The sequence below is a fragment of the Prunus mume genome, linkage group LG4, assembly GCF_029339155.1.
Source record: "Prunus mume cultivar Tortuosa linkage group LG4, ASM2933915v1, whole genome shotgun sequence".
NCBI classification, from domain to species: Eukaryota; Viridiplantae; Streptophyta; class Magnoliopsida; order Rosales; family Rosaceae; genus Prunus; species Prunus mume.
The window spans coordinates 12,155,537-12,168,175 of record NC_142701.1 but is presented as its reverse complement, the minus strand read 5'-3'; the positions used below and the strand labels follow the sequence as shown (position 1 = coordinate 12,168,175).

At 38.3% G+C, this 12,639-nt stretch overlaps 1 protein-coding gene across 1 annotated transcript; it reads left to right on the top strand.

The window, feature by feature from the left end:
- The first annotated feature begins 5,424 nt into the window (after positions 1-5,424).
- LOC148917911 (putative leucine-rich repeat receptor-like protein kinase At2g19210) lies at positions 5,425-9,599 on the top strand. Its single transcript, XM_089050881.1, has 13 exons — positions 5,425-5,576; positions 5,670-6,207; positions 6,303-6,778; positions 6,889-7,027; positions 7,107-7,178; positions 7,274-7,345; positions 7,443-7,523; positions 7,705-7,856; positions 7,966-8,186; positions 8,280-8,409; positions 8,505-8,567; positions 8,691-8,880; positions 9,026-9,599. The coding sequence occupies exons 1-13, from the start codon at positions 5,486-5,488 to the stop codon at positions 9,414-9,416; spliced, it is 2,616 nt and encodes an 871-aa protein (XP_088907007.1). The 5' UTR covers positions 5,425-5,485; the 3' UTR covers positions 9,417-9,599.
- Positions 9,600-12,639: the final 3,040 nt, after the last annotated feature.

Below are 12,639 nucleotides of genomic sequence, written 5' to 3'. Positions count from 1 at the left end.
AAAGGATGCATGATGAAGAGCATCATTCAAATTGGGTTGCTAAGCTAGCATTGATTATACATTGCGAGTCAAAATTTGATGAGCTCTCTCTATTTATGTTTTGAGAGATAATTAGTTGGAACAGTTCTCCCATGATACTGATGATCATTGTTCATGGTCCATATGTGCCATGATTTATGGACGGTCAGGATCTACAATAAAGTCTGCTACATAAAGTCTTCCAACTTCGTACATGAAATTCAAAGTTTGCTACATAAAGTCTTTTTGGTATCAACTTCGTACATAAAATTCAATTTCCTTTCATTTTCATATCTACCGTCAATCTACTATCAAAAAATCGGTTAACTCATGATGTGGCAATATAAAGAGACCCACAAATTATTTTAAAATAATAAATACATTTATAAAACAAAATCTAATTGGGTAATTACAATAAATAAAAAATCTATTCCAGAATTATTTTATGGGACATTTGATGAAAATGCGTGAGCTAATAACTAAGCAACAAAATTTTGATACTTCAAAACAGAGATATTTTCTAAAATACTACTTTTAGGGCTAAAATAATTGAATATTCTGATATGCTTTCACTATTTTCAGCTCTGAAAGATGTTAAAAAGTCATGAGGAGACAGTATTACTTTCGCTGTGAGGTTCTTAAAAAGTTTATTCGGTTTGGGAATGTAAGTGAAGCATTGCTCCAAATGAAATTTATAGTCAAGGCATTAACTACCTTTCTTCTTTTTTATTTGGACCTACGTGCATGTTTGAAGTTTTGACCAACCAAATCATTAACTAGTCTTCGGTTTGAACTTTCTTCACGTACAGATAACAGCAGAGTTGTGGACGAACCGTGACTTGACTTGGTGGCAGCTTCTGTAGAAGTTGCCGGTAAATACCACCTAATTCTTCCCCATGGAGGTCGTGTTTTACGAGTCTTCCCCAAACCCCACGGTATGCCAAGTGAAGCCCAAATCTCCACACAAGTTTCTCAGCAAATTGGTCATCAATTATATGCGCGTAACCATCCATGTCAAAAGGACCGTATCACCTTGTATACGGTGATGACCCATTTGCTGAGAAACTTGTGTGGAAATTTGGGCTTCGCTTGGCATACCGTGGGGTTTGGGGAAGACTTGTAAAACACGATCTCCATGGGGAAGAATTAGGTGGTATTTACCGGCCACTTCTACAGAAGCTGCCACCAAGTCAAGTCATGGTTCGTCCACAACTCTACTCTTATCTGTACATGAAGAAAGTTCAAACTGAAGACTAGTTAATGATTAGCTAAGTTGCCCGCGGGATGCTGCGGGTTTTAAAACTGTGTGAAATGTGTACGAAGTTGTTAAAATATGTAGGAAAGATGGAGAATCGATGAGAACGATGAAGAAATTTCTGAGCGAATTGAAAATTTAGATTAGTACATAAACAATTAATTTTAAAATCTGATAGTTCATTTAAACCAAATCAAAATGGGGCAAGCAATGCCACCCAATCCCAACCTCAATTAATTCACAAACCTAGAAACCAACCCAACCCAAATTACATTAGAACCAACATGTTCAACTAAGAACACAAATGTAATTCAAACCAGCAATTACAAAACTTCACCCAATATCCTCTCCAAATGCTTACTCCTATTGCCATTAAGCCTAAGTTTATGATCTTTACCTACATTTCATAATTTTCCAACCCCCCAAAAAAAAACAATAAAAAAAAAAACAATCAACTAAGTATATTGAATATTCATAAGGAAATGACGCATTATTGATAGCAGAAATGACGCATTATTGGTTCCACAAATGACGCATTATTGATGCCACAAATGACAAATTTTCCACGCTCACAAAAAACAAACCAAACCCAACAAAATCAATCCAGCAAGACTGATGCGTAGGATTTTGCGAATCTCAATTCGGACGTCGTTTGACTATCGAACGAATTTCGCATATTGTGTGTTATCCGGGTTCGATAGGTTCTGACTGTTGGATTGTTTCCAAATTGAAGTATGTTGATCTAGGTACTCTTAGAACCCTATAGGAATTCGCGGATCGTGAATCAGAGTCCCGAATGTCCCGATTCAATAATTCAAAGTTTGTGGGTTAGCGATAACCGTTCATTTGTGAGCAATTCCCAAATCTGTAATCGGACCCTAGGATACCTCATTCTATGTACACGCACCGGGAACTTGGGGATTTTAGTATTTTCTTTTGTGATTTTCGTTTCGAAGTGCGTTATATTAATTAAGAGTTCGTATCTCGAAATAGGTGCTCCGGTCGATCGTACTCAGCAGGTAGGACCTTCTCGGGGCCAGGCAGCTTGGGATTACCTGTGAGTGGACTTTGTTTTTCAAGCATGCGCATGGTTTTAATTGATAAAATATTTGTGCATATGTTTTAAATGGTATATGTGATTTAATAAATATTTGGTTGATGGATTTTGATATTCTTATAAGCATTGGCAATATATTTTGGATTTGGATATATCTGAGTATTGTGAGTATTTTGATATGGAGTTTTGGGTTGTTGATGTGAGATTATGACAAGATTGAGTTTGAGGGATGGTTGAGAGATGTATGAGTATGCTCGGTGAGTACCATCCCCTGGTTACTAGGCTTTCTACACGTGTCATTGGCAGTGCCGGCGTGTGGGAAGAACATGAGATCGTGGGTCTCACATGCGCGTTGGCAATGCCGGTGTGTGAGACACTTCCCATACGTGTCGTTGGCAGTGCCGGCATATGGGAAGAGTATGTATATTGCTTGATTCATCACACATGTCGTTGGCAGTGCCGGTGTGTGATGATGTCGTCTGCACGCGTAGGACTTGATATTGGATATGTGAGCTACACATGTCGTTGGCAGTGCCGACGTGTGAGCTATGGAGTTTCGTCCCCCGATTGGACCGTTCATCCCTAGACGCAGATTAACACCTGGAAATCATGCATACTAGCCAAATAATCCCTCAGTTGGATTGTTTCCCCGGAACATTAGTATGGAGAGAAGTATATGTTATATTTATATTTATGTATATATATATATATATATGTATGTGGTGGGCTGGTAAGAGTTGTATAACTTTGGGAATGGAGTTGTGGTTTGAGATTTCGGGATCATTGGATTTTTGAGATTAATGTTTTTGAGTATTTGGTTTATGAATTGTGAAATTGCATGCTTGAGCATTATTTTTACACGGTGGGGTTATTATGTTGTTTTAAATACAAATCTTGTTTTTGTCCACTCACATATTTTCTGTTTTGCGTCCCCCAGGCAGTAGTTGCTATTGGAAGCTTTCAGGCGGTGTTCGAGGCCGAATCGTTTCATGTGTAGTTAGGCTCTGTGTAATTTCTGTTAGTATGAAATTTGTATTGTCATTTCCTAGACTTGTTTACTGGATGTTTTGGCACAACTCATTCAACCCCATACATCCGAGGCATGACTTGACCGATATGAGAAACTTGACTTCAGGTAATTCATGACATAATCATGCATTCATTATAGGATTCCTAGTTGGAGTTTTTTTTCACTCAAAGTATTTTTATCTTAATCTTATTTTTAATAGGATTAGATTTTATCTCTTGAGATTACTTTCCTAGTTGGACTCTATTTTGATTTAAGTTAAAATACTATTTTTCATCCTTGACTTGAAAAGGACATTTCATTGATACCTATTTGATCTCTTTGATAAAGATTGTTATCTTAAATAACAATCCTTGCATAAGTTGACGAATTATATAGTATTAGTGGTCTCAATGGTTTTTGACGTTCTTCATTTTGTGCCCATATTGATTCACAACAAATAGTCATAGTTGAATAGCTTAATTGGGTGTTCATATTGCATCAGGTTAGAAGTCTTAGTTGAATGGGTCTTATAGTTGCATTGGAAGTGTAGTGACGTGGGGTTTCTCTCCAGGTAGAGAAACTGGCTTTGAATAAAAAGGATTGTTGTTCCTTTTCATGATGTGCTTTTTTCAACGCATGAGTTTTTGAATATATTGAATCTGTTTTTGTGAAAGCTGGAGTTCTTATTTTTCTTAGATAAATCATCAAGTGTTCCTTGTCTACTTTGTGATTTATCAAATCCTTTCATCATTCATATTGCATTCATATGCACGTCGGTGACTCATACGGTTGAGGGCACCAAGACCGTGGTGGCGGTTTTCCTCCGGTGAGCTTGAAGCAATCGTGGCCAGTATTGCGTTCAACATAAGGAGTGTCGAAGATCATCCCGTGGAAGTTGAGTTACGAAGAAGTCGGTAAACATTATCTAGAATGTGTCTAGGATAAGTGTGTGAGTACTTCTTGTAATCATCGTTCTATAGTGGATTTGTGTTGGACTGAGGAGTCCCGTGAATTTTCCCCAGAGGTGGGGTTTTACCACGTAAAATAATTCTCTGCGTGTTCTTTTATTTTATGCCCAGCACGTTACAGGATTGATAAGCCATATCAATCCTGCTACCGAAGTTTATTTTTATTTATTTGATTAGAATCTTAAATTGGCCTATTCACCCTCCTCTAGGCATTTTGAGTCATCCTGCAGGTATTATCAATTTCCTTATACTCAAACTGTTCTTGTAAACTAATTCTGTTAGATGCTCTGTTATCGCCCATGTTAGGTTGTTACTTGAGGCCGGAGGCCACTTTAGTTTGGATTGTTGTATGTTGAAAGCATGCTTGCGGTTGGGATTTATATTATGTACATTATGCAGGTTGAATATTTGTTGGGTTTGTGTATTTTACAGGGGAAACTATGCCAAAATTTTGGTAGAAAGTCTCGGTTTTTAGTAAGTGGGTCTGGCATCGGGTTGATGTCGGCATGAAGACGGGATTCGCCTCGGTTTCGGGGGAAATTCTTAGGCGGGTACTATCACCCCAAGTTTGTAATTTCAACTTTCTTGCATACAAAAATAAAATAAAATATATTTACCACTAGGTCATATTCATGTGGAAGTCTTCCTCCGTATTTTACAAGCCTTCCGTAGACCCACTGTCTTTCAAACGCATGCAAAATTTTCCACAAAAGTCAAAGGGAATTGGTCATAAATTAACTACAGAACATGTCAACATGAGACCCAAGTCAATTGAACCCCTGCTCTGGACTAAAGACTACGCAGATTTATGTTCCCCAATAAAATATTATTATTGAATTTTCGTACGGATTTCCCATTTCACAATTATTGAACGAGAAAAGTTCCCTTCATCGTGGTTATCACTTATTCAATTATTTTAAAAGAAATAATTGAAGAGCATTAATTTTCTGAGAAATATGAAAATACTTGTAACAGAAAAGACAATTGCACAAAACACATACACAATTCGTCATTAATTTGTTTTTCTTTATCAAAGATAGGTATGAATGGTAAGACTTGCGGAGAATATTTCGCATACGACTTTACCCTTATAATGTCATTCAACTTTAGACTTTGAATAGCAATTCCGATTGTATAAAATGATAACAAATATTAATCTGGTTTCCCAAAGTTGAAGGATGTCGCAAACATTCAAGCCATTCCGCCTTCCATTGCTTGGTGGCCTTGCTCTTATGCTCCTCCTAGTTCATGCCCAGGATGATCAATCAGGTAGGAATATTTTGAAGGAAATAATGTTATCTATAATATATACATAGCTAATGAAGGCTTCTCTGTCTTTTTGTATGTGTGTGTCTATCTCAGAATTCATTAGCATAGATTGTGGCCTGCAGAAAGTTACCTATACCGAAACGAAAACAAAAATTCGCTACATTTCAGACGCAAGCTTCATAGACACCGGTGAAAGTAAATCCGTGTTGAATGACTTTAGAGATGACTATCAACAACCCTACTGGTCTCTAAGGAGCTTCCCTGAAGGAACCAGGAACTGCTACAACATAAACGTCACAAGTGGCATCAAATATTTGATCAGAGCAAGTTTTGTTTATGGGAATTATGATGGCCAAGAAAAAGTACCTGAATTTGAACTCCATCTTGGAGCTAACTTATGGGAGTCAATACGGTTTGAGAATGCTTCCGTAGCAGAAGCACACAAAGAGCTTATACATGTCCCACTGCGAAGCTACATACATGTCTGTCTTGTAAACACAGGCTCCGGCGTTCCATTTATATCAGCAATAGAACTCAGGCCTTTACTTAATGCATCTTATCCAACACAAGTGGGGTCGTTGGCGCTTGAGAAGCGATTTGATACTGGTCGAACTGATTTTGAAGGATACAGGTGAGTGCCTAATCTCCTAGGAGTTAGATGATGAGCATATACCTGGTCAACTTCTAATTGCTAATGAGACTGATGAAATATCGAAATCTATTTAGGTATCCGTTCGATGTTCATGATCGCTTCTGGTATGCCTATGACCATGATGATTGGACACAATTAAGTACATCACAGACCATTGACTCTGGATCTAGCAATGATTACCAACCACCTTCTATTGTGATGCGTACTGCTGCAACGCCAAGACGTGCGAATGCTTCTATGGATTTCTTCTGGCTGCCTGCTGATGACAAGGCATCATACTATGTATACATGCACTTTGCAGAAGTTGAAAAGCTACGAGAAAACCAATCGAGACTGCAATACATTACTCTGAACGGGCGGGTCTTTTATGAGTTATTTGCTCCTAATTACTTGTACACAAATACTATTTTTAGCCCTGCCGCTTTGAGTAGAGGACAATATAATTTTTCAATCCATAAGGCAGAGAACTCTACCCTTCCACCCATCCTCAACGCCATTGAGATTTACACATTGAAGGAATTCTTAGAGTTAGAAACAAACCAAGAAGATAGTAAGTCTTTCTTCCTTGCACTAGCTTTCATTACTCTCAGTTTAGTGTTTATATGTATATGATTGATTTAGATGAGATTTTCTGTTTGATTCTGAAAATGTTTTAATTAGTTGAAGCAATCAACAACATCAAGTCAACGTATAAGATTAAAAGGAACTGGCAAGGAGATCCATGTGCCCCTCAAGCTTACTTGTGGGAAGGTGTAAAGTGTAGCTATCATGAAAATGAGTCCCCAAGAATCATAACATTGTATGTATATCTTCAGTTTATTTTTTTCATTTAAATTCCATGTTTCGAAGAATTAAGTTACGGTATGTGCAATCTGCAGAGACTTGTCCTCGAGCGGATTGACAGGGGAGATAGCTGCTTCTATATCCAATCTCGAAATGATACATACATTGTAAGTGCATATATATGCCTTCCTGTGTACTTGTAAAATGAGTTTACAAGCACAATCATTTTTTTTTAACTGAGTTGAGCTGCTCCTGATTTCAGGGATTTATCAAACAACAACTTGATAGGACCAATTCCGGACTTCGTGTCTCAATTGCCAAACTTAAATGTCCTGTGAGTTTTTTGTTACTTTTATATGGGGCAAAACTGCAAATCCTTGGTTACAAACTAAATCAGGGTGATGGATATAGTGTTTAATTTACTTTTGCAGAAACCTGGAGAAAAACAAGCTCACCGGATCAGTTCCAATTAGACTGATTGACAGAAACAAGAGTGGTTTGCTATCTTTAAGGTGTGCGTTGTAAAAAACCATGGCTGGAGGCCTGCTTCAAATTTCCACCAGTTTTGTAACCAATTTCTGTTTTCATGAGAATTATAACATCAGCTTCTAATATTACAGAGGAGCTATATCATTGGTACCTATTATATTATCAAAATTTAACTACCGTTGCTATCAACCATCTTTATGTCAGTTTATGCGAAAATCCAAATATATCTGGAGCTGTTCCTTGCAAAAGGAAGAAGAAAAGTTTTGTTATTCCATTAGTAGGGTCAATCGTTGGAATTTCAGTCCTCTTATTATGCGTAGCAGCTGCTTGGTGGGGTTTCAAAAGGAAAAGACATGGTAAGACTTCCATAAATTTATGGCTATATAGTTTTATACATAGGATGAAAGTGTATATCCTAAAATGCTAATGTATAACCTTCTTCATTATGGCTATATATGGTATTAGGAGTTGTTGCAGAAGCAAAAGACACCATTGGGACATCACTGGAGTCAACAAAACGACAGTTTACATACTCTGAGATCATTAAGATCACGAACAACTTCAAACGGATTCTTGGAAAAGGTGGATTTGGAAATGTTTATCATGGCTACCTCGACGATACTCAACTAGCTATCAAGATGCTTTCACCATCCTCAGTTCAAGGATTTCAACAATTTCTTGCGGAGGCATGTTTGTCTAAATAAAGTAATACAACATTATTGGGTTTGATCTCAAATAATTTGTTGGAAACTAAGATGTTCTTGTCTGTTCGATTACAGGTTGATCTTCTTGTGAGAGTTCATCACAAAAATTTGACAACCCTGGTTGGATATTGCAATGATAAGACTGGGATAGGGCTCGTCTATGAGTACATGTCCAGTGGAAACTTGCGTGCACATCTTTTTTCAGGTTTGCCTGCACTTGAAGTACATGTTCAGTAGCAAAATTTCACTATTTCTCATAGTACTTCTAAACTTTAGGCTCTTTATTTGCTATGGATGCAGGTAGCAGCTCAAATATCTTGACTTGGAAAGACAGACTTCAAATAGCAATAGACGCTGCACAAGGTCTGAAACTAAAAGATTTGTAACAATATTTTTGTTAGCTAGCATCTCCTATTAATTTCTTTTCTTTTCTTTTCTTTTCTTTTAATTCAATTTTGGGATGTGGTGTCTCAACTTGAAATGCAGGATTGGAGTATCTGCACTACGGCTGTAAGCCGCCAATAATCCACAGGGATGTAAAATTAACAAATATTTTGCTGAATGAAAATTTCCAAGCCAAGCTATCTGATTTTGGACTATCCAGAACTTTCCCCTCTAATGATGACACTCATGTATCGACCGTCGTTGCTGGCACTCCCGGCTACCTTGACCCTGAGTAAGTAATTTTGTTTGTTTGTTTGTTTTTTTGTTTTGTTTTTGTTTTTAGTTTATTCATCCCTTAATTGGAGCATTCAAATCAAATATTAGAAACTAAAAAATGTGATGTTTGATTTGCAAATGGTTGTAACTTGTACTTGAAGGTACAACATATCAAACAGGTTGAATGAGAAAAGTGATGTTTATAGCTTCGGGGTTGTGCTGTTGGAGATTATCTCCTGTCGACCTGTTTACTCATCAAGGGAACATGAAAGAGTTCACATCAGTCGGTGGGTGAGCTCCATGCTTGCAGAAGGAGACATTTACGGCATCGTTGATCCGAGGTTGGAGAGACACTTCAACACGAACGCTGTATGGAAGGCTGTGGAGATAGCAATGGCATGTGTATCTCCAAATGCTATAAAAAGGCCAACCATGAGTCAGGTGGTGGTGGAACTAAAGGAGAGTTTGGCAACAGAGATTGCTGGAACAAGGCAGACCCATGAAACTGAGTTAACAAATTCCATTGAGTTAACAAATCCCTCGGTTAGGTAGCTGAACTATTGCTTACCTAGATCAAATAATGGGAGTTAGGATGTATTAGTTTCCTCAATTTTCTTTCTAGATCAATTCTTTTTTTATGAGTAAAATCAATAAGACCTAGCACATGCACTTCAAATCATGTACGTAGCTCTTCTTCGATTAGTAATATGCATATGCCATTGGCATTAAAGTTAATGATCCTTTTGTGCTATTTGTTAATTGTATTAATATTAATATGTAATAACTAATTGTATTAAACTTAATGTGATAGAAAACGTCTATATGCTCTATTAAATTAAAGTTGGTGAGAGAGGCGTGTATTAATATGAAATTTTTTGATGTGTATAAAGAAAAAGTGTACGAGCAGTGCAAGAAGACTTGAGATGAGAGGGAGAATAATAAAAGTCTCCAAGAAATGAAATAGAAGCTAACCGAAAGCTTACTAAAAAACTCCCCTGTTTTTATATTCAGCCACAAAAGACAAAATGAAAAAACTTTTACCAAATTAATTTTTCGGTGCCTAGGATTGTATTGGATTGTTAGTGTGGTTAGCATGATACAAGTCATGATGTGTAAGTCTCACATCAGAGTAATACATACCACAATTATCACAGTTTGAAAATTATGGTGGATTTAGCTTTGCACATGCACTCTAAATATGAAGGGGGAAAAACAATATAACGAATTAAATAAATAACATAATTTTGGATATGTGAAGCCCGAAGGCTACACAGAGCTCTTACACAAACTTACTTGAGACAAACTTCAATAAGATTGATACTTCAAATACTCTACTAAAATACACACTCTTCATACACTTGATACTCTTGATACACACTTGCATAGAGTGGATACAACGCCTATTTATAGGCCATAACATAATTATAATCATTGTTGAGACCCGAAAAATCCAAAGGCTGAGCCCAGGCTTATTCTTAGCCCAGCACAAATATTTGATCCCAAAAGGAGTCCAATTGGGACATATGAGAACTTGTAGGATGCACCTGCACAAGCCATGAGCCACACGTCACGCCAAGCAAACATGCGCGCCCGCCACGCAAAAGGCCCAAAACGCACCAGCTCTATAAATTCACGCTTACTAACCTATCCGGTGCTACTTGGCCTGATCATAGCTTATTGCGGCATGATAGAACTCAAGCACAAGCATGCTAAATAAACACGCAATGTCATGTAAAACGACCGCTATTCTAATACCAAGTCATGCTACAGGCTTGAGTGGGCCCAAGCCACGTAAATACCCGGGGCTTGCTGAGAAAGTTGTGGTATGGACGAGTACGAGTACTCACAAGGCCCATTGAGGGTTAAAGGAATGAAGGTTTTGGGTTGCTTGGGGGCATTAAAACTTAAACCCATTCATCGAGCCCAAGGACATGGGTAAGCATAAGAGAGAGTGAAGTGATCCAAATGCCTTAGGAGAATGTCTAAGGGTTTGCTACAACAATTAGAAAAAACCATATTAGTTAAAGCGCCCAACACCTTATCAAAAAAAAGGCAAACGAGCTACTTCCAGCAGCTTAGGAAAAGCCCAGCCCAACGCCTTATAAAAATCTAACATCGTATTCAGCCCTTGTCAGAGCCCCATAACAGTCAACGAGAAACCATTGCATGAACCAAAGGAAATCCATATGTGTAGGAGGAGTACCCTTTAGACAAATGCTCTATCCATTCTCCTTTTCCTCTGCAAGCTCTAATTTGAAAACCAAGGAGAACAGCAGGTGGCGCCTCACCCCCATGGAGAGGTCCAGCCGCATAAAAACCTTGGAACCCTAAAGAGCTTGTGATCCATGCACTCTGGTCTAAGTGCCTACAAAAGGGAGCTTCCTCTACCCAGCAAACATCATCATCCAGAGCGTGACCAAGCAACTGGGAATTTGCTCAAGACATCCCATCTCCTACTTCCTTTAATTTTCTCTCTTCCAGAGATAGAAATCTCCTCTTAGTTAACTCCTTCTTGTTCTCAGCCTTTTCTTTTTAAAAGAAATTCGTGCTTTTCTCTCTCTCTCTCTCTCTCTCTCTCTCTCTCTCTCTCTCTCAAATTGCTAAACTTGTGAAGACTTAGCTCCCATGCCACAAGCTCCTCAAGCAATTTATATTAATAGCTTACCACGTACAGTTGGCTTATTGGTGAAAGATACCCAAATTGTTTTCTAAGGTTCTCACGAACTTTTCAAAACCTTCTTGGAGCCTGGTTCTTGAACTTAGATTCAAGGGGAAACTTTACCAGTTTCTCTTTACGATAGCCCAAGCCCATTCGTCAGCACTGGAAAAAAGACCCCTACATAAATTGGCGACTCTGTTGGGGATCAAGCTGCTATCTTCACCAATGCCTCTAAAGAAGAAGACCAGAAGCAATAACATGATTTCCCAAGACGGGCCAGCCCATGGTGATTCTAAATCAAGACAAAATGCATCATCCAGGGAGGAAGAATGTGCAAGTGAGGGAGCTTTTACCCTCTCAGATCTTGTTGTAGCCATCCATGCTATATTGAGGATCTTGAGCAAAATGGTGTATGAGTATGAAGATGGGTAGAGTATTCATCTACCGGATGCCTTATGGGCTTACCGCACCGCTCCGAGAAGCATCATGGGCTTCTCGCCCTATTCACTTGTATATGGGTCTGATGCCATTTCACCTGTAGAGATCACCACTCCCATTGCTAGAGTATCATCTGTCAACGATCTTGAATGGGATGCGAAGTCATGCTCAGACTGGCGCTTATTGGACCTCAAAACCGTGGATTAAAAAAGGGTAGATGCTGAAAAAAGGATGGCACTTTACCACAAAACAATTGCCCAAGCATACAACAGGATAGTTAAGCCCCAAGGCTTCAAGCAAGGACATCTCGTGCTAAAAGTTGTTGAGCACATGAGAAGACAAGTTTCAAGACCTTCCAAGTTTGCTCCACAATGGGAAGGCCCGTTTGCAGCCAAGGAAGTATACAACAACGGCTATTATCACTTGATCTCTATCAAGAAAGGCAGACTAACGGATCCCATCAATGGAAAATGGCTAAAGCCTTACTACTGCTAAGTTGACATCATATCTTACCTTTTGTGTTATCGCATTTCTTTTAAATATGGTCTCCTTCTATATTCCTGCCTTTTGTTCTGGGAAACTTTTGTAAAATGCACCAACGTGGTAGCATGGGTTTTGAAATAAAAGAGAAGGAGTGTTTTTGAAAAAAGGAAAAAACAAAATTGTCCCTGGAATATT

Excerpts from the sequence above, each read along its gene's own strand:
- LOC148917911 (XM_089050881.1), top strand. The coding sequence starts at position 5,486 with ATGTCGCAAACATTCAAGCCATTCCGCCTTCCATTGCTTGGTGGCCTT. Across the intron at positions 7,179-7,273 it reads CTCGAAATGATACATACATT|GGATTTATCAAACAACAACT; the intron begins GTAAGTGCATAT and ends TCCTGATTTCAG. Across the intron at positions 8,410-8,504 it reads GCGTGCACATCTTTTTTCAG|GTAGCAGCTCAAATATCTTG; the intron begins GTTTGCCTGCAC and ends CTATGGATGCAG.